The sequence below is a fragment of the Phyllostomus discolor genome, chromosome 4 (assembly GCF_004126475.2).
Source record: "Phyllostomus discolor isolate MPI-MPIP mPhyDis1 chromosome 4, mPhyDis1.pri.v3, whole genome shotgun sequence".
NCBI lineage: Eukaryota > Metazoa > Chordata > Mammalia > Chiroptera > Phyllostomidae > Phyllostomus > Phyllostomus discolor.
Window position 1 is genome coordinate 108,458,931 of NC_040906.2, and position 27,358 is coordinate 108,486,288.

Consider the following 27,358-nt stretch of genomic DNA (forward strand, 5'->3'; position numbering starts at 1 on the left):
TCCTTCACCAGATTGGGGAAGTTTTTCTTCGTTATTTCTTCCAATAAGTTTTCAACTTCTTGCTCTTCTCCTTCTGGCACCCTTGTGTTTCAGATATTGGAATATTTAAAATTGTCCTGGAGGTTCCTAAGCCTCTCCTCATTTTTTTTTGAATTCTTGTTTGTCTGTCTGTTCCAGTCCCAGTTTCCTTCCCTTCACTGTTGGTTCCCTGTATATCTTGCTTTATTTCCTTCAGGTAGCCTTAATTTATTCTTTCATTTGCAAACATATTCAACCATTTCTGTGAGCATCCTGATTACCAGTGTTTTGAACTCTGCATCAGATAGGTTGTCTCTCTCCTCTTGCTTAGCTCTTTTTCTGGAGTTTTGATCTGTTCTTTCATTTGGGCCATATTTCTTTGTCTCAGTGCACTTTTTATGTTATAAGGGGCAGAGCCTTAGGTATTCACCTGGGCTCTTTGCTGGGTTGTGGTGCTGTCTGTGGGAGAGGGGTCAGAGAGGCAACAATGCTGCTCACTTGCTCTGCTCTAGCCCCACTTTCCAACGAACTCTCTCATGTGAGACTAGAAGTTTCTCCCTCATGACAGCCCCCACAGACATTTACAGCTAATTTGAGTCTTTAGTTTTCCACTCAGCCAGCCCTGCCTTACCCGCCCGTTTGGTCATCTTGCCTTGTGTTCTCTCTGCTATGTTGCCCTTCTCCGCCCGTCCTACCAGTCTGGGGGAATGTTTCTTCAACTCCTTGGTTGTCGGAGTTCCATGCAGTTTTATTTTCTGGCACTTCTTGTTGTTTATTGTTTTTAGATCAGTTATTATCCTTTTTTGGTTGTGCGAGGAGGTGAAGCCTTGCACATTTTCAAAGTATTTGAATCAACCAACTCTCACACTAGCAATAAGGACAGATAGAATTAGTCCCAATTCTTGCCAAGAACTGATTTTGTCTGAGTTTATTTTTCGCCGTGCTGGGAGTTGTGCAGTGACGTCACATTATGGCTTACTCTGAACCTCCCTCTGACGCAAACTGTTGGGCAGTTTCCATAAACGTCCGGGCCGTGTGAACACGCTCACACGGGGGACGGACTGGGCTCGTCACCGGGACTGAAGGGGCTCTGGCCAGGAGGCCGCGTCGTCTCCCTGTTACGATGCCCTTTCCTGCTCATGGGTCTGCGGTCAGAGACCTGCGGTCTGATACAGAAATGCAGCAAAACCTCACTCCTCAACCTTAATTCATTCCAGAATTCTGTTTGAGAAGGAATTTGTTTGAGATAACAGTCATACAGGTGACCGATCATACAGGTATCAGCCTGAGAGTGTTGTTAGGTGAAGAATGAAAACTTTGTTCGAAAACTGAGATGTATTTTCCATAAACAATTTGGTCACAAATTGAATTGTTTGACATGGGAGACATTCGGGAACTGAGGTCTGACTGTATTTGGTCTTTGCCCCTGGTTCCCGGCACAGGACTCCTAAAACCCTTGGAGTCTCCTGAGTGACAAGGATGCTAGTGAGATGGCCCTTGGCCAAGGGTCCTGGACAGTTTCAGGATGGGGGCCGGTCACCAGAAAGAGCAAGTTTGGTCAGAACTTTCAGCCTCACTACCCAGCCTCTGGGAGAGGGGCTCAAGTTTGAGTTCAATCAACAACAACCAAGGATTTAGTCAAATCTGTTGACATAGTGAAACCTCCATGAAACCCCCTAATACTGGGGCTCAGAGAGATTGTGAAGTAGTGAACCCCTCCCCATGCTGGGAGTTGGAGGTGACACTTTCCAACTCCATGGTGACAGAGGCTTGGGCACTCGGGACCCTTCCCCACCTCACCCCGTGTCCCTCCTCATCTGGCTGCTCACTTGTATTGTTTGTAATAAGATGTTCAATAAACACAGCATTTTCCCGAGTTCTGTGAGTTGATGCAGCAAATTAATGAACTTGGTGGGGAACCCCTACCTTTTGTAGGCAAGTCGAACAGACGAGCAGGTAACACAGGGGCCTGAACTTGAGACTTGCTCTGAGGGGAGGGCAGTCTTGTGGGTCGGACCCTGACCATTGGGGTCTGAGGCTGACTCCAGGGAGTTCACGTCGGAGTTGAGCTAAACTGTAGGAAACGTGGCTGGTGCCCGAGAATCAGAAAACTGGGTGAATGCAGGAAAACACCCCTCACCATCCCACAGAGAAACTCAGAGTCAGAGCAAGCAAGACACTCTCTGCTTGGGATGTCATTTATTGGTCACGTGTTCCTCCAGCCAAACCCGAGTGCCTGTAATGCACCAGAAAGTTCCAGCCTCAGACCTTTGCTCCAAGGACTGAAATGTGTCTTTCTTTTCCATCCCCCACCCCAGTCCCTGAACTCTGTTCCTACAGGGGAAGGTTCCACACCTAGAGTCCTGGTGGGCACGGCCTCCCTCCCTGGAGCACGACTGTGCTTTCTCTTCCCCCTCCCTCCCTCACAGGCGGGCGTGTCCTAAAGTCTAAGGGACCCCAGGAGACTTGCAGCCAGGGGAGCGCGGGGCAGCAGCAGCTCATCCCAGGCTGACCCCTGACTGTCCTCAAAGCCCCCTTTTCTCTGACTCCCCAGTGAGCTGACAGCAGCCCCACCTGGTCTGTTGCTTTTTCTGTTCTAGGCCCTTCCTTGCTTCACCGTCTGCAGTGAACGTTAATAACCGTGCTCTCCAAAAAAGAAGAGTCTGGGTGGGAGGCAGAGACCACCTCCCTCCATGAAAGAGGGAACCCAGGTCCCCAATGTTCGTGCATCTGGACATGGCACGAGGCTCCACCAGTCAGGTGACCACATGCCAGACTCTGACTCAGGACGTGGTGACACAGAGAGGCTGGGACTGAGCAGAGGGCACTCGGCCAGGGTGGCGGGAGTGGCAGCAACAGTGTCCGGGCGCTGGGGCAGCAGAGACAGCAGTCCGAGCCACGGGGCCCAGGGCCCCGCCTCAGGGGAGTTGGGGCGGGGGCGGTGAGCGGTGACATCTGTGCCTGGCAGCAGGGCAGCGGGGCCTGTGTGGGACCTGACCCACGATGGACTGTGGGCTGTTCCTGGCAGTGTGGCCTTTAGTGTGTTTTGTGGCTTTCCCCAAAATAGCATTAGAACCCACTATACTGCTTTACATCTAAATTAGAAGAAATTAGGATTCCATTGTTTGCTCCAAGAAATATACCTGGGGAACAGTTTCACTCAGAGATTTTATTATGCTGACCCGGGGCCACTTCCTAAATGTCCCACCTGACTCTGCCCCGTGGTGGAGAAAACGACTGTGACTCCCAACATCATGTCTCATAAGTGACAATATATGTCCTCCCTTTTCTTTCTGAGGAAAAAAACACTAAATGTGCACTGAAGACCCCTCCCCACCCTGAGCTCTGTCACTGACCTCAGTGGTCCCCATCTGGCTGAGCCTCAGGAGGGCTCATGGGGCTTCTTACCAACGCCAGGCCTCTCCCAGAGCCACATCTCAGGGGAACAGGCCCCAGGCCAGGATCACCTACTTGTGTGACAAGCCCTGCAGGCGAGGCTGACGCACAGCCGTGTGGGGTCCTGTCTGGGTTCCTGCTGCTGAACATGTGACCTGAAGGCCAGCAGCATCCGCACCAGCCTGGTTATGAATCCAGAATCCCACTCTCTGCTCCAGACTTTCTGAGTCTTAACAAAGTGTGCAGGTAATTTGTGGGCACAAGAAAGTTTGGGACTCAGTGCTCAACAGCCTTCTGGACATGGAGACAGAATGTGCAAGCAGCTCTGGTGTGGAGTCCACTCAGATCGCTCAGCACTGGGGCCCTGGGTTCCATCCATCTTCCTTCGTCTTCTGTAGCTGTCACCCCTTGGTGACCTCGCCCGTGCTCACGGCTTTAAATAGAACTTATGTGTGTGGCCTCCCCAGTCTATCTGTGCAGCCCGCACATCCCCCCATCTTCAGACTCAGCGGTCCACCTGCCAGTCGGACGACTCCCTGGGATCCCTCTCAGACGTCTCAGCTCCACCGTCTCTGACAATGAACGTCTGTGACGTCCCCTCAGATATGCTGCTTCCAAGGTCTCCCCATCTCTGCTGACACAACTCCATCTCTCTGCTTGTGTCCTCTGAGATGTTTGCTGACCTGGACTCCTCTCCCTTGTGCCCCAGGTTAAGCATCAGGAATGCAGTCAGGTCCCCCTCAGAAGGCATCCAGGATCCCCCCTCACCCACTATTCCTGCCCCTCACCCCAGGAAGCATCCCCAGCCTGGCCCCCGGCACAGACCCCTCCTGCGTCCACACTGCCTCCCCCTCACCTCCCAAGTCTGCCCTCAGCACAGCAGCCACTGGGACCCACTAAAGGGGACACCAGGCCATGTCCCCTCCTGCTCTACACTGTCCTCTGACCCCCCCCTCACTCAGAGCACAGTCGTGCCCTTCCAACGTCCTCCAGGCCCACGTGGTCTGGCCGTGCCTCTCTCCCATCTCTGTCACTCCCTGCTCCATTCCCACACTGACCCCCACCCCTCCTCCTTCTCCCCAGACTGCAGACACACCACTGCCCTGGGGCACTCGCACTGGAGGATCCTCTGCCTGGACAGAACTTCCTCCACACATCCTGGTGGGTAATGTCCCATGTCCTTCAAATCTCCCCTCAAGGCCACCTCCCCAGTGAGGGCCACACTGACCACCCACATCAAGCAGCCGCCTTCCCTATCCCCACAGCCCACACTGGGGACCACCATTCCCCCTGTGTCTTCCCAGACCACTCCCCCTCCCACACACACCTCCCTGTGTGCTGTGCTCACACCCACTGTCTCCCCACACAGCACGGGCCCCATGAGGCTGGCAGTAATCCCGACTGTGCTTCAGTGATGTCCCCACATGCAAACTCAGTGCCACACGTCTGTCACACAGCCACCACTGCTTCACAAATAGTCGGGGTAGGGCACCTCCCTGTGCTGCAGGCTGTGACTATATTAACGTGGCCTCAACCACAGCTGCTCCGTGGCAGTGACGATACCACGGGCACTCACACTGACATCGATGCCCCTGCACTTTCCCCACAGAGCTGCTCCCCCGAGTCAACAGCAGACCCCACTCTGTGCATCCTGGAGTGCGTACTGCACCCAGCACTACAGTGAAGGGCAGGGGGAGGGCTCGGGTGAGCAGAGGAGGATTCCAATGGGGACTGATCTAGGATGGGAAATGATGGGATCCCAGCTCTGCTCAGTCCAGAACCGGGTTCCTTTGAGAGTTTAGGACGAGATGAAAGATCAGCCAAGCCCTAGAGGGGGCAACAGCAGGATGAGTCTGACAACTCATCTCTCCACACCCCAGACTCCTGTGTGCAGGGACCCCTGGGCCTGGTGGGGACAGTGACAGGCAAAACACCCCTGCTGCTGGCAGACGGGGACACCCAGAGGAGAATGAGACCAGGACTCCTAACAAGGACAAATGCAGTCCTGCTGCTCTACAGAAACAAAGAAGCAACAAATAAAGACCCAGAAGATGGGGACCGAGGGTCCGACCTAGGCCTGAGCCTCGGCTGACCCGGCCTCACACAGCCCTCACTGCCCGCGGTCCTGGAGACGGGCTTCACGGGGACAGTCTACAAGGCCCGGGTGATGCTGGTTCCTGTGATCCCAGGTCCTGCTGGGACACGGTTCCACTGAAGGGACAGGACAAAGGGGCAGAGGGCAACCCAGTGGAGGAGGGACCACGTCAAAGCCCACGATGCACTGAGCACTGACTGGGCACAGCCCCGACCACGCTTGGTCCTCACAGACTTTCCTGTCCCTGCCACAGACTCAGCACAGCACACACATGGGTTCTGGAAACTTCTCATGTATTTCTTTCAGAATTTAGGATCTTCAGCTTTTTAATTAACACATTGACCACTCATGGCAAGAAGTGAAAAAACAAATTTACACCCAGAACCTTATTTTAACCAGGGAGTGAGAAGCTGCAGCTCAGGCACCAGGAAGCACAGACAGGGATGGGGAGGCCCCGCGCCCCCCCCTGCTGGAGCAGGGGAGTGTGGGGAGGGGCTGGTGGGTGGGGTGGGCCTGCCTCCCACCTCCTCAGTGATGCTGATGGGAACACAGACATTCAGATGCCAGTTGCAGAAGCAGAAGTGAGATGTCCCTGAAGTCACAAACAGGGGCTGGCGGGTATGTGTGTGTGAGGAACCTTGCATCACTCATTCCCTGACAGGGCAGCTGTCTCATGCTGGAGAAGAAGATAATTGTGAACAAATGTCCATCGGTTACTGTAGGTGGTGACATTGTCCAACAGCCCACCCTGTGTTCCATAATCACATAGAGTCCCCCATTACTCAGTCCCATCCCTTCTGTCCCAACCCTCCCCGTGTCAGGGTCTCACCTTTAGAAGCCGTGAGAGACACATCCGAGCCCTGGGCACTGTCACTGCCTGGGGAGGCACAAAATAGGATGTGGTCAGAGCCCCCAGGACAGGAAAGCAAAGGAGAACCTATGAGGAGGGAGGTCCCCCATGGGCTCCCGTCTGCACCAACACAGGGTCTCAGGGGTCCCCCCTGCATACTCACTGGCAGCCTGAGCGTAGCTCCCTCCTTTCCCACCTGCAGGAAGAAAACACCCTGTGAGACACCAGGGAGGAGGCAGGGCCCTGAGGTCCTACAGGAAGCCCTGGTCCTGGACCCCAGGGAAGTTTCCAGAACTCTGACTACAGACCCAGGGCAGGATCGGGAAACCTGAGAGAAATTCATGTGCAGGGACTGGACCTACCGGCCTCTTGCAGGTCTGTCCTCAGCAGGGACCCTCCCCATGAACCTGTGACTGTTGGGAAGCAGGTCCCCATCCCCAGAGTCATCAGGGTGACACATCTGTCCCTTATCTCACACGTGCCTTCCTAACCAGTCAGTGTAGCCAGCAGGTCCCCAGACTGGCAAGCACATGAGTGAAGACAATGCTTCCCTTTAATGAAGTGAGACACACACGTTTCCTGGGCTTGAGACCCCCAGTGGGACAAGAAATCAGACCCCACCCACCCTACCTGAGCGCCTCCTCCCCCACATCACAGCTGCAGCCGCCACAGCTCCAAGCAGGACCAGACCACTAATGATGCCCACAATGATGATGATGGTGTTGGTCTGAGGAGGCGGCTCTGCAAAGGGACAGGAAGGTGAGGGCCCTGCCCCCCTGGGCCCTGCCCCAACCTCCTGAAGTCCCCGGAGAACCCTCCTCACCCCATGCAAGCATCAGGGGCTCCCGCAGCCCCTCGTGCTGCACGTGGCACGTGTATCTCTGCTCCTCCCCACGCGGCACCACCACCGCTGCCCACGTCTGGAAGGTCCCGTTCCCCGCGGGCCTGGTCTCCACCAGCTCCGTGTCCTGGGTCAGGTCCTCCGCGTCCCGCCGCCAGGTCAGGGCGATGTCCGCAGGGTAGAAGCCCCGCGCCCAGCACCTCAGGGTGGCCTCCCGCTCAGAGGTGGGGTGGCGGGTCACCTGTCCCTGTGGAGGGTCTGAGGAGAAAGGCCGGAAATTCGGGAACTTCTCACGGCCCTGGGCCAGTCCAGCAGCGCTCCCGTGGCCGTCCTGAGCCTGGACAGGACAGCGCGGGGGGGGGGGGGGGGGGTACAAACCCCAGGCCCAGCCTGGACAGAAGCACCTGGGGGGATCCCCTGGTCTGTACAAAGTTCTAGAATCAGAGGGACACAGCCCAGGTGGAGGCCGGTCTGCCCGGAGAAAAGAGTTTTGGGTTCGGACTCAGGGAGGGGGGCGGCCACGGGGCTGCAGAGAGCCGGGTCGGACCGAGACCCGCGGGTGCGGGGCGGGAACCGACCTGAGGGAGGAAGTCCCCGAGGGCCCGGGCGCCACCAGGGCGGTGGGAGCCGCTGACCGGAGATCTCGGGGCGCGTCCCTCCGTCCCCGGAGAGGCTGCCCCCCCCCCCGCCCCCCGGAGCGCCCCTGAGAGAAGGCGGGTCGCCCTCCGGTCCCGGGTCGGAAAGTCCGGGAGGACTCGGTCTACCGACGCAGAGGGGGTTCTGACCCGGGTCCCGCGTCCCGTCTCCCCGTCGGAGCCCAGCCCGAGGGAGGGGGCGCCCCGCGACCCCCGGTACCTGCGCGCTGCAGCGCCCCCTTCCCGCGCTCCAGGTACCGCAGGAGCGAGTCCCTGCACCGGCCGCGCACGTAGTTCCTCACGTGCTCCGCCGCATCCGCCGCCTCTAACTTGCGCCGGGAGATCTGAGCCGCCGTGTCGGCCGCGGTCCAGGAGCGCAGGTCCTCGTTCAGGGCGAGGTAGTCGGCGCCGTCGTAGGCGTACTGCCAGTAGCCGCGGAGGACGGTCCCGTCCAGTCCCACGTCGCAGCCGTACATCATCTGGATCGTGTGAGACCCTGACCCCGCCCCGAGGTCAGCCCCGCCCGCCGCCCCGCCCTGCCCCCACCCGCGGGGACGGAACCGAAACCGAAACCGAACCGGGTCAGAGTCCCGCGGGCTCCTCTCGGGGTGAAGCTCGGACGCGGTTACTCGGGGCGGCCCCGCCCGTCCGCGGAGATGGGGGTCGTGCCCGGCCCCGCCCCGCGCGCTCACCGTCCGCGCTCTGGTTGTAGTAGCCGCGCAGGGTGTTCAGGTTCACTCGGAAAGTCTGTGCGGCTCCCTTGGCATTCCGCGTCTGCTCGTCCCAGTACTGCGGTTCCACCTGCTCCACCCACGGCCCCTCCATCCACGGCGCCCGCGGCTCCATCCTCGGGTTCGCGGCGTCGCTGTCGAACCGCACGAACTCCGTGCCGTCCACGTAGCCGACTTCGAGGAACCGCGCCTCCCCGCGGCCGGGCCGGGACACGACGGTGTCGAAATAGCTCAGGGAGTGCGGACCTGCGGGCGGGGAGCGGTGAGACCGGCGACCCTCCCCCGGCGCGGGTCCCAGGTCCGCGGTCGAGGGGACGGAAAGGGGGACGGAGAGCGGGATCCCGCGCTCCTCCCCGGAGAGGCCGCCCCCTCCCGACCCCGCGCTCACCCGCCCCGGCCGCGGTCAGCGCCAGCGCCCCCTGGAGCAGCAGCAGGAGGCTCGGGGACCGCATGACCCGCATCCTCGAGGTTTGGGGAGAAACTGCGTCCGGGTGGGTCCGGGGTGACCTAAAACCGGGGAGCGGCGGCGACGCCGATTGGCTGCTATAGACACGGGTCACCAATGGGAGAGGCAAGTGGGGCTGCGTCACGAGTATCCGGGAAGGAGTCCCCCGCGCAGGTTGGGAGACGCAGAAGTGAAACCCGGAGACCGGGACTCCCCAGCTCGGAGCTTCCGCGCCAAGACTCCGCCCTCGGGCCGAGACCCTGAGCGCCGGGCCCGGCACCTGGGACTTTGCCCCGATCCCCGCTCCTCCTGCTCTGAGAGCTCGTGGTCGCACCAGGTCCTCGAGTCTGAGCCCCGAGTCTGTCCGGGGGAACCAGGGAGCGACCCCCAGGCTGGGCCCAGCCCCCTTCCCTCCCCTCTGTCCCCGGAGCCCTTCCCCGGGGGGCGGACTCTGCCTCCCACCCCTGACCTCCCCCCGGACTCTTCTAGAAGGAAACTCACCCCCCGAGGACTTGACGCCGGAGAGGAGCGGCCCTGGGAATGGGGGTGGAGGGACAGCGGCTTTCTCGTTGGTCCCGGAGGAATTGTGCCTGGAAATCCCCCGCCCCGTGGTCTGGGTCACGACATTAACGTGGCAGCATCAGCGTGACTGTGTGGGGCTGCAGCCTCCTGTGGCTGGTGGGGCAGGTGCGGGGCAGGTGCGGGGAAGGAGGTTGAGTCACCGGCTGGGCGGTTTTTCCAGGCAAGGCTGACAGAGCAGGGGGGAGCCAAGGGGCAGAGTGAAATGATGCCTCATGGAGGGTGAGAGCAGGGAGGAGGGGACCCCGAGGGGTGAGGGACAGTGCACAGAGAGCAGGATCACAGACGGGGACCCCAGTGGGCTCCAGGAGTGGTTGGAGTGACGACTCGGGCCTGGAAAGAGGCACCGCTGTGAGGAAGGTTTGCTGACCTCACATTACAGCCTGTGATCACATAATCGTGCCGGTGTTTGCAGAGCTCAGGCCGCTCTGCTTTTAGGGTTCATGTGACCTGACTGCCCACCCAGATAATGTGGGAGTCTCCCTGTCCCACAGTCCTTAACCTCAGTGACATCACCCAGGTCCCTTTGCCATGTGAGGAAAGCTGTTCACAGGCTCCAAGGACCAGGCTGGGCATCTCTGGGGACCACTGTTCAGCCTTCCACTTCTGATGGTGTTGACGTCACTGAGGGTCAAGGAGGCAGCGCTCTGGGAGGTGACAGTGGGCCAGGAGCTAAAAGAATGGGGGAGTGGCCTGGGGTCCACAGGGAATCCCTATGATGGGGGAGTGGGGGCTCCAGTCTGATGGCACATTGGGGGTGCTAGGGAGGACAGAGGGGAACAGGTCAAAGCAGAGGAGGAGCCGGGACCCCACCCCCTCCACACCCAGGGCTCCAGGTCAGAGGGAGGGGGGACGCCCATGGGAGGACTTCAGAGGGAGCCCTGGCCTCAGGGAGACCCGGGTTCCTGTCAAAGCTGGGAGGTGCAGGGACCTCGTCCTGGGGGAGGGCTGTGCAGGTTCTGGTCCTGGACTGAGCACTCAAGGGCGCAGTGGACAGGTTTCAGGGGTTGGGGAGGAGGGGGTGTGTGAGGGGACAGAGTGGGGGCTGCAGAGCCTGTGGAGGCGAGGTTCAGGGTGTTTGGGGACCAGGGGTGACTGAGACAGACAGGGACAAGAACAGAGGAGGTTGGTCCTGGTGGCTTCAGGGCAGATGGTGGTAAGTTAGTGAGGAAGAGAGGGGAGGAGCAGGGGTTGGGCTCTCCCTGGGGCTCTGTGGGTGAGGATGAGGAGGTTGGGGTGGGGGGTCTCAGTCCCAATCCTGACCCCTGACTGTAGGGGAAGGGCCTGGGGGAGAGGCGTGGTCTTGGGGGACGTGCATGAGTTCTCTCTGAACCCTGAGAGAGGGGACTGTGCTCACTCCAGGTCTCAGTGGGACAGCTGCTGTCGGAGGTGTGACTTCTGGGGCATCAGGAGGGACCCTGGTGCTGGGGCCCCTCTCCTGTCCTGCTGAGGGGACAGAAGGCCCAGGGCAGCTGCAGTCCTCGTCCCAACAGTCCCAGTGTGCGTACCCACACAGGGGAGGATGTAGACACTGAGATGCTGTTCCCAGTAAGAGATGATTTCATTTCAAGAACTGAGTTTAAGAAACAGAAATAGGGAGGAGAGGGAAATGGCCTACTTTCAGTTTCCCTGATGTTGCTGTGAGGGGAAGGAGTGAGGGGTGCCGGGAGGGGGTGGGGGTGTCAGGGATGGTCCGAGGGCCCCCAAGCCTCCTCCTTTCCAAATGGGGGACATTTGCAGGATAATGTAGAGAAGTTTATGTTATTTTCATATTGTATACTATTAGGGAAGTACAGTTATTTTCTTCAGTGTAATAATATTGTTTGAAAAGAAAGCTTATTTTTTCAGAGATGAATATTGAAATATTCAGGGGAGAGAGTCATGATGCTGGCAGGTGATTTTCAAATGTGTCAGCAAAAATTACAGAAATACATAATACATCAGTAAAATAGGACAGAATATCAAAATGGCTAAACCTAGAGTGACCATCGTGTTGGTCTTTCAAACTTCAGGTGTCTTTTAGGTAAGTTCTCACAGTCCTGTGGAGAAAACACTAGAAATGATGATGCACGCTGACATGGGGTGTTTGTTCACAGTGTGACGTTACAGGGGGGTTAGGGGTCAAGTGTGTGTGTGCCAGTGTGTGTGATTGTGTCAGTGTGTGTGTGAGAACGTCAGTGTGTGTGACTGTGTCCCTGTGGGCGCACTGTCTGTGTGTTGGTGTGCAGCAGGGCATGTGCAGTCTGTGCCTTCACTCAGCCACTCACTCAACAGATGTTTTAAAATCAGCTTTCAGGGCCCTGGAAATACAGCTGTGAAAATCAAATCCCTGTCCTTGTCCTCATAAAGCTTGTGTTCTCAAGGAGGGACAGACGGTAAACAATTAAATAAATACGTGACAGTGTGTTAGTGAACTGGGTGTGAGCAAAAGCAAAGTGGATGGGGTTGGAAGGAGGCTGGAGGGGCCCCTGGCAGGGGCAGTGAAGGAAGGGCTGCTCAGCAAGGACGCTTGGGGACACTGCCAGGGAGGGAGGGGCTGCCTGGTGACAGGTTTTCAGGCCCAGGACCAGGAGTGCCGTGTCTGAGATGTGACAGCCTGGGCGCCTGGGCTAAAGGAACACGGGGAGGACCCAGATCTGGGCCTGTCACATGGCCACAGCGGTGCCACCTGGATCTGACCTGCAAAGGGCCTTGCAAATGTAACATATTTAGAAAAGCTGCTCCAGACAACACAAGAAGTCCACCTGGGAAACTTTCCTCCCTCCCCAGACCCCAGGCAGCCAGGATCCCTGTCAGGGAGGAGCATGTTACCAAGTTTTCATGTATCCTTCTTGAGGAAAACTTCTGCAAATGTTGTTACTGTTACTACATGAAGGAGTACTGTGAAAAACAGAAAGTAGGTAAAATGTTTCTTTTCAGTTTAACCCCCGGGGTGTTGTCATCACAGGACTGGAGAGAGGGGTCACAGTGGGAAGTGGAAACCTCAGAGGTGTGGTCCAAACCACCTGAGCGCGCCTCTTTGTTAGTCCTTGTTCAGTCCCTGACCTTGTCACCTGTGGAGTCCAGGACTGCTCAGAAGCAACTTCATCCCCGACCCGGTGCCCAGCCTCCAAGTCAGCCACCTCTGACCACTCACAGCACAGACCCTCCCAGGGAGCAGTCAGCCTCCATGAGCAGCACGGCGGCGCCCCCGTGTGGCCACAGGGCAGATGACAGAAGACCGCCCTCCCTCCCCTTTCTGCTGTTTAGTCAGATCCCTCCCAGGATCTGCTCCCAACACCAGAACAGGCTTTGAATGCAAGACTGGGTCCCCATCCAGTGTCAGGCTCTGGGTGAAAAGTGTTTCTCACAACCCACACTGACTTAGTGTTGCCTCCGCATTGAGTCACCGTGGACCCTCCCTCAGGGAAGGGTGAGGTCTTCCAGCCACGACAGGTTCCCAGGTCCAGGACAGTTCCCAGGTCCAGGATGGACCCCATGAACTAACTAGGTGCCCTTAGTACCCCAGAATGGGGCCTGGGACACCCAAGTCCCTGTCACATCTTCCTGCTGCTCCCTCTGGAGCTACCGGACCCTCCACCTGGGAATCAGTTCAGTGAGTCTCAGAACATAGGGTGGGGGCAGGGGCTGGGGCATTAGGTCCAGGAAGGAGAGGATGGTCCTGAGGAAGTCAGGGTACATGGAAGTAAGCACATCAGAGGGGCAGGGGTTGCAGTGGGGAGAGTGGAAGGAGCCAGGAGGAGAGCAGCAAGGGGAGGGCTGGCCATGGGGTCACCTGTCTGTGTTTGGAGAGGGTCCTCCAGGGCATAGACAGCAAAGGGCTGTGCTGTCCCTGCAGGATGAGCCCTGGCCCCACATTCCTGGGGATCCCAGGGTCTCACTAACTGCACTAGCACCTCCCTGCCATGTCTGCGCCCAGTCCTGAGTAGCAGGTTGTCACAGCCTTCATGGTCCCTCCCTGCCCTAGGCCAGGACAAGCCCTTGGGCCAGGCCGAGGGCCCCTGAGGACCCGGTGCTGAACGTGGGTGTGGGCTGCACCCACTGTGGGCTACGGGGACCTCAGTGGTGGGACCCAGGCTGCCCGTTTCCCAGGGGCGGTCCCCACACCCTCTGCAGCTCACTGCCCGAGGACTCTGGGATCCCCTCTCTTTCCTCTGGGGTCACCCATGCACCACATGCACAGACTGGACCCTCCAGGCCCTGCTCTCTGCTGCCCCCAGTCCCTGAATGAAGGAACCCTGCAGCGTCGGCCCTAAATCTCATTTCTACCCTGACAACTGGCCCACCACCCTGGGGGTGCTATGGACTGAATGTTTGTGTCCTCAGAGTTCACACTGAAACCTGACCCCCAAGGTGCTGGTGTGTGGAGGTGGGGCCTTTGGGAGGTGATTAGGTCAGGAGCTCAGAGCCCAGATAAATGAGACCCTGGAGAGCTCCCTCACCCTGCCCACCGTGAGAGGACACAATGAGGGGACACAGTGAGAGGACACAGTGAGGGGACACAGGGACACAGCAAGGGGACACAGTGAGGGACACAGTGAGAAGACACAGTGAGGGGACACAGTGAGGGGACACAGTGAGAGGACACAGTGAGGGCACAGCCACCAGTGAACCAGGAAGTCGGCCCTCACCAGATCCTGAATGTGCTGGCACCTTGATCCTGGGCTTTCAGCCTCCAGAACTGTGAGAAATACATTTCTGTTATTTACAGTCAGTCTATGGTGTTGTTTTAGCAGCCCAAACAAACAGGAGTCTGCAAACCAGGGAAGGGTCCCCCAGAGCCCCGTGTGGCAGATGAGCCATGGCTGCAATCTGAGACATGAGAGGTGGTTGGTGGCCAGGTGCCACCCATCTTCTGTGCTTTGAGGTGAGACCAGAGCTTGGGGAGGCACCCAGCATCACGCTTCATGAGGGGCTCAGGGGATGGAGACCAGCTGGTAGGTAGCAAATGCACACGTCATAGGGGACCCCTGTTATGCACAGAGTTGTGTCCCCCACTATTTGTGTGCTGAAGCACCAGCCCCCAATGTAACTGTATTTAGGCACAGAGCCTTTAAGGAGACCATTAAGGTCAACCGAGGTCATGGGGCGGGGCCCTGATCTGATAGGACAGGTGGCATTATGGGAGAAAAACGCCTTAGATACATAAACCCAGCCCTGCCCTCCCCCTCCCTCCTCACACAGGGGAGGGGCTGTGTAAGGGCACAGGGAGAAGACAGCCGTCCACAAGCCAGGAAGAGGGCCCTGGACCAGAAGCCAGAATTCCTGGGACTTTGCTCTTGGACTTCCAGCCTCCAGAACTGTGAGAAAATGAACTTCTGTTGTTTAAGCCGCCCAGCCGGTGGTATGTGGTTACTGAAGCCCGAGCAGACTGGGGCAGCCCCCAAACCAAATACCGGCAGCCCCTCCGGGTCCCAGACTCAGCTGTGAGGAGCCGGGTCCCAGCGCGTGCGCACTCGCTCACTCACGGGCTCAGGGAGGCCCCTGCGCCAGGCTTCTTCTTAGTCCTGGGGGTCGTTCAATGCAAACAGACAGCGCGCCCGCTCTCCTGGTGCCCACAGCCTGACGGGGAAGACAGACGGTGATGAGGACACACTGACGGTGGGGGATTACGTGGTCTGTGTTCCCGTCACCTGCCTCTGGGGAACAAACAGCCCGCAATAAACTTTGTTCTCTCCTGTCTGTGGTTGACTGGGTCCGTGGGCGGCTCCTCTGCCCCGAGTGACACGGGCTGGGGTTGCTGTCGCTGGAGGCCCGGCTGGTCCGGAACATTCCAGAGGGTCCCTGACGGGCTCATCAGGTGCTGGTTGTGCTGAGAGCTCCCTGGGGCTGCTCACCGGGTGGCCCGGGGCCCCTCCGCCCGCTCCTCCCCTTGGCTTGGCTGCTCCCAGCCGGGCCCCTGCTCCCAGAAGGGCGTGTTCCAAGTGCACAGTCAGAAACCACAGGCTCCTCCTGTCAGAGCCCCAGCCTCAGTCCCTGTCCCCTTCCTCGTGTCCCAGTCGTCAGAGCCACTCACCGGTCTGAGGGCAGGGCGTCAGGGCCCTCCTCTAGACAGGGGACGGCCAGGTCCCATCACAGAGAGTGTGTGGGTGGGGGACGCTGCTGAGGCCATCTCTAGAGAAAGAACCTTCACAGTTTGTGAGAAAGTGGTAGAAGAGACAGAGAAAAAATAATTCACAGCAGACAATCAGTGCAAAGTGATGGGAGAGGTGGCACTTTCATTTATTTTAATAATTTAGTTACAGTTGACAGTAGTATTTTATGTTAGTGTCAGCATAGTGATGAGACACCGGATTCCTTACACAGTGGTCCCTGGTGGGTGGCATCACTGGGAACCACTCACAGCCATCGCTGTGTCACTGACTGTGTTCTCTGTGCTGTGCTTTCCGTCCCCATGAACTGTTTTCTGACTCCACTTTGAAAAAAAACTTTAAGTTATATAATTATTTTACTTTTGTTTTTGATAATAAAAGAATTTGAACATTTTAAATAAGATCTTTGGCTTTTCAAATTATTTTTTAAGTGAATTGAATATATTTTTGTTCAGACTTTACTCAGCCCTATGAAGGTGGTGAACTTGAAATTCTTAATCCCTCCACCTTGTTCACCCAACCTCCCCTCCCCTACCCTCTGGCTACCACCAGATTGTTCTCTGTATCTGAGTCTGTTCCTATTTTCTTTGTTCATTTATTTTGCTTTTAGATTCTACATATAGGTGAAATATTTCATTTAGCATGGCACTGTCAAGGTCTATCCATGTTGTTGCAAATGGTAAGATTTCATTCTTTTTTATGGCTGAGTAACACTCCACTGTATACACGGACAAAATCTTCTCTGTCTTATGCCCTTTTGGTCAGAGAAGATGCTTGATATGGTTCCAATCTTGTCAAACTCACTGAGACTTGTTTGGTGCACTAACATGCGGTCCGTCCTGGGAAATGCTTCTGGAGCACTTGGAAAGGTGTGTGTTCTGCTGCGTTGGCGGGAGATGCTGTAAAACACCCACACGTCCCTCAGGTCTGATGTGCCATTGAAGGCTACCATTTCCCTATTGATTTGTGTCTGGAAGATCTACTCACTGATGACAGTGGGATGTGACAGTCCCTTCTGTGACTGTACCACTGCCACTCTCTCCCTCCATGTCCATCAGTATTGGCTTTACACACGTGTGTAGGGGTCCCTGTGTTGGGTGTGTGAATGTTACAAGGGTCACAGCCTCTTATTGGGTTGATCCCGTCATCACTAGGAAATGTCCTTGGTCCCTTACCACAGCCTTTGTGTCAGAGTCCATTCCGTCTGAGAGCCGCCCCCCTGCCCAAGCTGTCTGCTGGTCTCTGTTCACCTGAGACGTCCTTCCTGCCCCCTCACTCTGGGTCTGTGTCGTCCAGTCTGAGGCGGGTCTCGTGTGGACAGCACGTATTGGGTCCTGTTTTCTTATCCATTCATTGGTGGGAGCATTTAATCCATTTATACTAACAGTGATTATTGATAGGGATGGAGTTTTTACCACTTTATTACTCATATTTATGTTTGCTCTTACAGCAGCGTCCCCTGTGTGGGTGTGGGCGTCCCCCTGAGGTGGCTGAGCGGTAGTTGCTGCTGGTGAGTCTGTGGATGGGGCTGACCCCCAGGCCCACCGGCTGTGAGTCTGGCCACAAGCACAGCACATGAGCTGCTGAGTGGGGGGGCTGAGCCCACAAAGTGGGATTCACTCCAGCAGGGCCTGGGCCTGCTGAAGCCCCCCTTTGGACATCCTGCTTGTGGAGCTAAGAAGGTGGAACTCTGCTGGGGTCTGAAGCTGGCCACTGAGTTGGGTCTGGGGCCTCTTGGGAGGGGCCGTGGTGCAGGCCCAGGCCCAGCACTCCCTGGTCGGAGCTGCAGAAGGAGCCGTGGTTGCCCACATCTGTGCTGGGACTCGGGGTGCGTGGGAGAGACCACCTGTGACTGAGGCCAGCTGCCCACAGGGTCAGGCCTGGGGCAGGTCAGCAGAAGGCACAGGGCACCCCGAATCTTACTGCCATGTGAGGCTGCCTGTGAGGCACAGCCAGTGAAAGAACCAGTGAGAAGGTGAGGGGGAGGGCTCAGCACAGGAAAGGGGCAGCTCTCCCCCAGCCCTCGCCCTGAAGCCACACAACTCAGTTCCTCCCCACGTGTCCCTGGTGTCCCCCAAAACACTGTCCCTCATCTGGGAACTTGGGTGAGAGCCTGAGTGTGTCTGCACTGGCCCTTTAAAAGGCACAGCCGGGCCCTGAGCAGTGTGGCTTAGTGGGTTGGGCATCGTCCTGCAAAGTGACAGGTTGCTGATTCGACTCCAGGTCAGGGCACTTGCTTGGGTGATGGGTTTCGGTCCGGTTTAGGCTCCTATGAGAGGCAACCAGGGAATGTTTCTCTCTCACATCAGTGATACTTTCCCCCTCTCCCTCCCTTTCCCTCTGAAAGCGCGTCCCCATGAGGATTAAAAAATTGTGTTGTTTATGCCTTTTGAACTGGCAATTCCACTGTTGGGAATATACAGTAAGAATCCTGAAACATCAATTCAAAGCAACCTAAGCAGCCCAATATTCACAGCAGCACAATTTACGGTAGCCAAGTGCTGGAAACAGCCCATCAGTAAATGAGTGGATCAAAAAACCGGTGCATTTACATAGTGGAATACCACACAGCAGTAAGAAAGAAGGAACTCATATCCTTCGTGACAGCATGGATGGAACTGGAGAGCATTATGCTGAGTGAAACAAGCCAGGCAGTGGAAACAAATACCATATGATCTCAGCTATAAGTGGAACCTAATCAACACAGCAAACAAGTGAGCAAAATAGAACCAGAGTCATGGAAATAAAGAAGAAACTGACAGTGACCAGAGGGGAGAGGAGAGGGGATAATGGGGCAAAGAAGGGGAAGGGTCACGTCAGGGAACACGTGTGAAGGACCCGTGGGCAGGGACAACGGGTGGGTGGGGGGAGGATTCAGTGTGGGAGGAGGAGGGTGGGCAGGACAGGGGAGAGTAATGGGTGAAAATGGGGACAACGGTCATTGAACAAAAATAGTTTTTTAATTTAAAAATTTTAAAATTCTGTTTAAAAATAAATAAATAAATAGTAAAATGGAATGCCTGGGACCCCACAGCCCTCTCTTTCCCCCAGTGACATGGGGTCCCCCCTGGTTTTCACAGCCAGATGCTGTGGGGCCCTCTTCCCACCACTGACGCTCCGGGCTGGGGAGCCCCGTGTGGGGCTGGGACCCCTCGCTCTTCTGAAGGAACCTTCACAGCTGAGGCATCTCTCCCAGTTCTCCACTGTCACTCGTGGGAGTGGGGCCATCCCTCTCCCTGTCTCGACCCCTGTTAGCAGTCTCAACGTGGCTTCTTTATACTGAGTTAAAGGACTTCTGGTCCATAGGTTCTCCAGGCTGATAGTTCTGTAATTCAGCTGTAATTTGATGTGGTCATGGGAGGGACAAGCGTTTACTTCGCCATCTTGACTGGAACCCTGACGTGGCAGATTTACCTGGGCTGGTCAGAGTGGGCCCCCGGAGGGGACAGGTGAGCAGACTGGAGCAGTGGAGACCCTGATCCCCACAGGGATGTGGAGCAGGGACGTCCCTGGATCGCCCTCTGTGTGTGCCCAGGACCCTGATGGGGGGTAACTCTGCTGTGGGGACAGAGGGGGGCACACATGGCAGCCATCTGGCGGGGGGGCGTCTCTCCCCACTGGATGGAGCTGGGGGAGGGGGAGGCACTGCTGTGTGGGGGAGACTAGGGGAGGAGGGAGGAAGCAAAGATGGGGGAGAGGAGGTGGGAAGCCCACCCTGTGTCTCTGCTGTCGCTCCTCTGCATCCAGTGTCCCCACGTTGTGGTGACTGAGGTGGGACAGTGAGGCCGTCACACTGTGAGAAGCCAAGTGTCCGTGTCTCCCCCTGCCAACCACAGGCTGCCCTGGCTGCAGGGAGGGACGTGCTGACTGTGGACTCAGGACTGAGGGGGACCAGACCTGGGGGGACAGGACACATCGGTGAGAGACAGCTGTGGGTCCTCCCCAGAGAGGAGCTGAGACACACCTGCCTGGTGGGGCACCTGAAGCGTCGTCAGTGTGACCTGGGGTGAGGTGCTGTCAGAGCCCAGGGGTGAAGGTGAGGGAGGGTCTCAGCCACACTCTGCCCCAGCTCTCTGCCCTGTACCCAAGGCCTCCCTGCTGTCCTCAGTGAAGAGGCCAGGAACGTCCTTGGTTTCTCTGATCACTCATTTGGAAGTCCTTCCTGTTCTCACTTCCTTCCTTCCTGCTCTTACCTTCTTTCTTCCTGCTGCACCTTGTCCTACCGCCCTGGCTCAGACCTCTCCCCTCTGCCCTCCAGTGGTGGGAATGGCTCACTTCCCACTGAGCAGCGGGCTCCAGGTGAGAGGCTGGTCTCTGCCTGAGGCTGAGAGAAGGAAAGGCTCCTGGCCAGGGATTGGGGAGGGGGCACGGGCACAGACAGGGGAAATGCTGAGGGGGTGGAGGAGGTGATGGGGAAAGATGTTCCCACGTCATCGTTTTTCTCTCACAATCTGAGGGAGCCAACCTTTCCCCACCCCCTGCGCCCCCTGCCCAGGGCCATGACAAGAGCAGCAGGAGCAGAGAAAGATCCCACATGAAAGAAAAATATAACTGATTCCTCCCTCCCCTCTTGCCTGTTCTGGTCAATTCTGTAAATGACACTTGTTACAGAACTTGAAATTATTCCTTTGAGGAAAATCTCCAAATACTGGGGAATATAATTATTAATGAGTGAGCCCCGCAGACGGGACAGCAGAGGCTGTAAGAACAAAGGCGTGTGCGGGGACTGGCCACCGAGTGCTGGGTCCTGAGGCTGGGCTGACAGAGCTCTCAGGTGGCGCTGACGTGAGGCCACCTGTGAGCTGGGTGAGCTGGGGCGGCTCCTGGGACCTCTGTGTCCTCTTCAGAGAAGGGACATGAGCCCCGATCCTGGTCTGAGATGTCATTCTCCGATAAAAGGATCCAGGCTCCTTAGAAGAGGAGCTGACTCCAGGGCTGAGACCGAAACACCAAGATGAGCCTGGAGCGCCCTGCACTGTCAGAAAGGCCGTGCGCCCCCCCACACATGGGGCACGTCACAGGGATGCAGGGCCAGCCTGGGGGGGCTCCCCATGGACACAGCTGGGACAGTGTGAGCACCGTGTGACACTGGTGGTGATTACAACCCAAACTATAAAGTTAGTGCCCGTGAGCTCATTCTCGTGTAAATGATTGAAACTTTTTAAAATGAGGGAGTAAGGGCAAATATTCCTTCTAGATTTCCGAGTTACACATGAAGAGAATCCCCCTTCCAGGAGGTGGAGCTGAATTCCTCCCCTTGAATGTGGGCTGGACGTGGAGACTTGCTTCCAAAACACAGAACATGGAGAGTGAAAATCACCACTAACGGTAAAGTGACTACCGTGACCCATGAACAACACGAGTGTGAACAGTGCAGGTACACTTGCACATGGATTTACTTCAGTGCTGTGTGCACTGTTAAGTGTATTTCCTCTTCGTGATGACTTTCTTAACCACGTTTTCTTTCTCACAGCTCCTCTGTGTCAGTGTGCAGAACAGAGCACATGTAACACGCAAACTGTGTTAACCGACTGTTACCAGTAAGGCGTCTGGCCTACAGTCAGCTATTGGAAGTTCAGTTTTGGGGGAGTCAAAACTTATATGAAGATTTTCAACTGTGCCGGGGACTGGTGCCATGAACCCCTATGTTCTGAAAGGTCACCTGTATCTTACAGTGGAGAACTTGGCAGACATAATAACCTTAACCATGTGACAAAGGTCATGTTAATATCATGTGCCCTCTGATATGATGTTATCAGAAGGGCACTTTGTCTCTATGGTATTTTTTTCCTAAAACATGTAACCCCAATTGAATTGTGAAGAAACATCAAACAAAGCCAAAATAAGTCACATTCTGCACATTATCTGTTTGGAATTTTTCAAAATTTTCAAGGTCGCAAAAACAGGTAGAGAAATTCAACAGATGAGAGGAGACGGAGGAGACAAGGGAACTTACTGCACTGAGGTGCCTGGATCTGACCCCGGAACAGAGGAGGGGCATCGGTGGGAACTGGTGAGACCCAAACGAAGTTACAATTCAGGGAACAGCACTGCATCAGGGTCAGCTCCACCTTTCCCAGTCCTGATGTGACATCATTGGGGGTGAACGCCGAGGAAGCCGAGTGTGGGGTGTAGGGGACTCTGTCCTCTAGCTTGTCAGCTCTTCTGTGAGTCTAACATCACTCAAAAATAAATTTAATAAGTGAAATTACCTAACCAATCTAAATAGACCCATAGTTATAGAAGACATTGAATCAGTAATTAGTAACATTCCAAAACAGAAAGCACCAAGCCCAGATGGATTCATGGGTGAATTCTACCACCTGTGTAGGGAGGAAATGATGCCAGTTCTCTGCAATATGCTTCAGGAGAGGGGATACTTCCTACTTCATTCTGTGAAGTGAGAATTGTCCTAATACCGAAACCAGACAGACATGACAAGAAAACTATAGACCATTATCTCCCGAGAGCCTATGTGCAAAACTCCTTCACAAAATATTAGCAAATCAAACAAACCCCCAATGTGTAAAAAGAACTCTCCACCACAACCAAGTGGGAGTTATTCTGGGTATGCAAGGCCAGTTCAACACTTGACAATTAACTAATGAAGCAATTTCAAACTCTTTTCATCTCATGGCATATATAAACGAGTTACTAAAATTCGGCGGCATACCAAAGAACATATTATATTTTTTGCCAATTTGACAAAAAAAATAGGTCTAATTTTGATTCATCACATGGGTTGGTTTTTATTCTGTTGGCTGTTGTTGTTTTCATTAGTTGACGACATAAGGGGAAAGAGATCAGTGCCCCTGACTAAACAGTCGGGTATTGCAAGTTTTAAAATCTGTTGCAGCGCACTGGTTGAGAATCGCTGCTCTATGCTTTACACAAAAGGAACGCTGGACCGAACACGAACCCTATCTTGACCTTAAAGCAGGTCCGTCTGTGAGAAAGAGCTGCATCTGCTGCTCTGAGCCTTTTTAACAGCTGGGATGCATGTCCCGCCATACGGGTTGCTGGGACAGGCGGTCTGGGGGTCAGAGGAACACAGACCTGGAGGAGAAGTCTGAACTCCTGTATGTTCATGCATGAAAAAGCTTAGCTGCTTTTATGGGGGGGGGGGTGTCAATAACTATTTATTATTGTATGCAAAGAAACGAGTTTATCTTGTTATTGAATTATATTTCTAATTTTAAACTCTGATCTGAATTTGATTTCTAAATGGTAAAGATAAAACATCTAACAAGTCATAGGTTGAATCTGTGCTGTGTGAATGTGGGTCAGATAACCCAGAGTCCCCAGTCTGCTTGTCCTCGAATAACTAAGAATAATGGTCCCCGCGCTCCCTGGGTGAAGGCAGCAAACGTGCACATGGGGTGGCCCAGTGAAGCACAGCAAGTTCACGGGAGGCCCCGTCCAGTTTGCCCCCTCACCCGGTAGCTAGGATATCCCCTTTTCCGTGTTTTCCTTCTCACCTGCATATCAACAACAATGCACGTCTTCATTAACTCCTCCTGCCAACTGAGATCCTCAGACACAAAAAGCAATGGCGGAGATGCCTTGGTGCATAGTCTTAAGAGAAAGTGGACAATGACACTGAGTTTTCATGATTTAGGGGTTACAAAGAAGGGCCTTGGTGAGGGCTCTGAGAGGGAAGCTGTGCGGGAATCAGAGAGAAGAGCTGGGGGAACTAGTGTCAGAGCAGCGGGGGTCTGTCCCGGGACCACCCTCTGAGACTGAAGAAACACAGAGACACACTCGTTCCAAGACACACACAGCCTTTCAGGTCAGATCAGAAACCTGTGCAGAAGAAGGACGACGTCAGCCTCGTCACTGACCCCTCTTCCTCTAAGTCCAGGAAGGAAAATCTGCGGTGAGAGACTGCGTCAGCGTGATGAACACAAGAGTTTTCCTGGGCTTCCTTCACCGATGCACGAGGTTATGCTGTTTCCCACACGCAGCCAAGGGCTGAGCTTCCTCCCGGGGGCTGCCTGAGAGTCACGTGCAGCGAAGGGGCTTCCACCCCTCTGCAACCCACCCCCTCAGGAAAACAAGGCAGGAATGTTGTCTGTTTTTCAATACCCTCATTGAACTAAAGTGAAAGGAGGAAAGATAGTGTATTCAGCCATTAAAACACCTTAGACAAGCCCTGGACAGGTACCTCAGCTAGTTACAGTGTTGTCCTGATACTCCAATGTTGTCCTGATATGTCAAGGTTGCAGGTTCGATCCTGCTCAGGGCACATACAAGAATCAACAAATGAATGCATCGATAAGTGGAAAATAAACCAATGTTTCCCTCTCTCTCCTGTCCTCTCTCTCTCTCTAAAAGTCAATAAATACAGTGAGTTATTATCTTAAAAAGAACACCGTAGACAATTACACAACCTTCTCCATCCCATGATCCTATCACTGGGGTTAAGGCGGGGCTGCATGAAGACTAACCCAGCATTGAATGGACCCCCTGCATGAGTCCAGTCCCTGGGGACCTCATGCATCTGCTGGGATAAGGGTCCAGCATGGGGATACCTCTCTCTCCTCAGGCCATCTTTTCTCCCTGCCAATCTGATTTCAGTGCCTCTAGATCTCTCTGGCTTTGCTTCTCTGTGACAGTCCCTTATCATGGGAGATGAGTGAGTAATTCAGGGGAAAGGCAAACCTCAGTCACCTCTCTGGCTTTCTTCCCTTTCTCGCTCCTCAGATGCATGAAGGTGCTCGCTACAGGGAGATGAGCCCAAGCTCAATATTTGAGATCCAGCCAGAATCTTGCTCCAGGCAGAACAGACTGCAGGGCAGGCTCACATCCACCCGCAGCATCCCCTCAGGTACAGTCTGAGATTCTGGAGCCTGATGTGAAACACCAGCATGAAGACAGTGAGGGATACACACCTGGGAGAAGGAGGAATTTAGAAAGGACCTCCAGGTCCTGGAACTCAGAGTGCAACCTCTAAGCAGCACAGGTGACAGCAGAGGTGACAGCACACACACTGATGCTGACAGTGGCCTGTCCCCAGCTGTCAGATGTGGCCGGAAGGAAGAGAGCAGCTCCCAGGTGCGAGGGCCACTCAGGAAGTGGTCTGAGTTTCCCGAATTTCCTGACAAGTGTGCAGATCTGTGAGTCCTTAGCATCTCCAAGGTCAGGCATGGGCACGTGTGCATTGTCCCAGGGGCTTGTGTAAGAAAAAGAGGGGTGTAGATATGACCCTGGAGTACAGACACACAAGACAAGGGGAGTGGACCCCAGAGCCAGAGTGACTCCTGCTCTTCAGAATGTGGGGTCCAGGGGGTCAGCAAGGAGTAACTCCCTCCCCTCCACGGGGACAGGTCAGCAGCCTGGAGAGCTCCACTGGCAGGTGCAGATGCCTCCTGCTGGGGGCCATGTCCAGCATCACTGGGATCTGGAAAGTCCAGTCTCCATTATGGATCTGGTTGTTGGACACAACCCCAGCTATTTCCTCCTGTCCATTCAGGAGCTAGCAGACTTGAATGTTCCTGAGACGGAAATCAGCCATGGGGCAGACACACAGGCTGGGGGGCTGCACGGGCCCCTTCTGGGCAGGGGAGCCATTTACTTTAGGCTTAACTAGGATTGGAAATTTGAAAAAGGTAATGGGTTTTGAGATGACTATTTCTTAGACATTTGTGTTACAGAATTGAATTCTAGATATTTAAAATATATATGCAATAATTATGTTAGTAGCAAAAGGTGGAACTGAAAAGATAGAAATAGATCTTCAAATGGAATAAGTATGACCTTGAATTACATAATAAGGATTGAGAAGAATGGGAGAGAACTGCTTATTCAGAGACATTTCCCAAATCCAATTACCTAGGTGCTTAAGGGTTTAGTTCTTTCCTCCCCACTTTCTTTGTGCACACGGACCCCGGAAGAGGCTGGCTCAGGTAAAGGTGCAGCGACTCCACCCACACCTGTCACTCCCTGTGGTAGTTCTACTTGTGCTCAGACTCACTCAGACTGCCAGCCTTCCTCCTTCAAGGTCATTTTCCTTTAGGGGTCCTTCTTATCTAGCCCTGCTTCAGCCATGTTCACAAACTCACAGTCCATCAGGCAGTTCAACCCATGTTTGAACCCAACTGTGAATTAGGTTCAATTTCTGTCTCACAGGCCACTTGGCACCATGCAAATCAGGGGCTGTACCTCCCAGATGTCAACTTTAAGGTCCCAGAACATTCCAGCATTAGGCGCTTTGCCTGGACTTCACACTGATCTCCAGAAGCTGCTGGAGCGAAGTGTAGAGTCCAAATGGTACATCTCTGAGATGCTCAGGAAGGCAAAAGACCCCTATGTACCCTAAGGCTCCCTTGCTGAGTGCCTACACGACGTCTCCTCAGGTGCTTCTAGAATGCTGTTGGACATCCACTTTAGAATTTCCATTGTTCCCCCTTTCCCCGCTCCCCAGTTTTCTTCTTCATCCTCATTTATGCTCTCATTGCATGTCTCTAGACAATAACAGTACTCATTTCTTATCCCTGATTCCAGTTCCTACTCTCTCTAACCCACATGCTGTTTATCTGGAAACACACTCTGACGTTACTGATCATTTTTTTATTTAAAAAAATCCTCAGTGGGGAGTGATATCAACAGGACACTGGACCAGGAGGCTCTGGACCCTCCCCCAGGGACGTGCTAAACCAATACTCACACGTGCATCAGTGTTCTTGGTGAGAAATCCAGACATTGTTCCAGAGAGGCTGCTCACACCAGGAAAGTGAGAAAATACCACAAAGACACCGGAAGGAAAGTTTGCCATGAACCCCAGTCTTTCCATAAACCCCCCTCCCAACACAGTACCTCACAATCAGGAGGGAACCCCAAGTCTTGGCTCTTTTTGATGAGCAAAGGGTTTCAACCACACAGCTAGCAGCCCAACTTTCCTGGCTGCTGCCTGAGGTCTAGTCTCTAACTCCCTGTCTCTCCAGCAGGCAGGCCCAGTGTTTGCAGGTCCCTGGGGTCACAGGGAACACGGGCAGATCTGAATGGGGGGTGAGCACCTCCCGAGGCTCCTCTCCCTGGCTCACACAGAGTCAGCAGGTGGTGAGACCAGCCCCCAGATCCTCCCTGGGGGAATGAGACTACACACCCAACACCCTAACTTTTCTGGCTGCTGCCTGGGGACCTGGTAGCCTGTCCCTGGCAGGGATCTGGACTCTCTCATCCCCTGGGGACTGCAAAGAACACAGCAGTGGCTGTTCATGGGCCTGTGGGCTCCTCCCCCACCTACCCTGGCTCCAGTGATGAAGCCCAGCTCCCAGCTTCTTTCTGGAAGGACTTACACTGCACAACTAGCATCCTGACCTTTTCCCTCTGCTGCCCAGAATCTGGCTTCTAACTGTCCTGTTTCCTGAGCTAAGGAAGAAGGCCCTCCCTACTAGTCCCCTGGGGAACCTGACTGGGTGTGTGGACACTTCCCATGATTCCACACCCTGCCCCACCTCTCCACACAAGCTGCTTCAGCAATAAAGCCAAGCCTCCAGGTTCTCCCTGGAAGGAGTTGGATTATACATCTAGCCTTTCAACATTTCTACCTGCTACCAGAGGGATTGGTGTCTAACTCTCCCGTCTCTGAGGGCTGTCAGGGCTGGCATTTGCTAGAGAGCAAAGCAGTGGTCTAAAGGAGAGTTTGAATGAGAATGCGGGCATTGGCCACACAGC

General features: G+C 55.0%; 2 protein-coding genes across 4 annotated transcripts in view; both read right to left on the bottom strand.

Annotated features, from left to right (window-relative positions):
* Positions 1 to 5,788: 5,788 nt before the first annotated feature.
* Positions 5,789 to 9,081, bottom strand: LOC114493932 (patr class I histocompatibility antigen, A-126 alpha chain-like). 2 transcript variants are annotated; one of them, XM_028508746.2, is made up of 8 exons: positions 8,955 to 9,081; positions 8,528 to 8,812; positions 8,056 to 8,331; positions 7,183 to 7,458; positions 6,990 to 7,100; positions 6,523 to 6,555; positions 6,339 to 6,386; positions 5,789 to 6,185 (listed from the first exon to the last, which is right to left on the bottom strand). In XM_028508746.2, the coding sequence occupies exons 1-8, from the start codon at positions 9,025 to 9,027 to the stop codon at positions 6,181 to 6,183; spliced, it is 1,107 nt and encodes a 368-aa protein (XP_028364547.1). In that variant the 5' UTR covers positions 9,028 to 9,081; the 3' UTR covers positions 5,789 to 6,180. The 2 variants fall into 2 exon arrangements, with proteins under 2 accessions (XP_028364547.1, XP_035879908.1); XM_036024015.1 differs by lacking the exon at positions 6,523 to 6,555 and having other exon boundaries at positions 6,026 to 6,185; positions 8,955 to 9,054.
* Positions 6,026 to 27,358, bottom strand: part of LOC114490215 (patr class I histocompatibility antigen, A-126 alpha chain-like) — a 223,389-nt gene continuing 202,056 nt past the window's right edge. Inside the window, exon 8 of one of the 2 annotated variants that reach the window (XM_036024000.1) lies at positions 6,026 to 6,185. In XM_036024000.1, the coding sequence (XP_035879893.1) occupies positions 6,181 to 6,185 (5 nt within the window). In that variant the 3' untranslated portion in view covers positions 6,026 to 6,180. Of the gene's footprint in view, positions 6,186 to 6,592; positions 6,688 to 27,358 lie in introns of those variants that run through there. The other variant, XM_036024002.1, reaches the window with a different exon arrangement.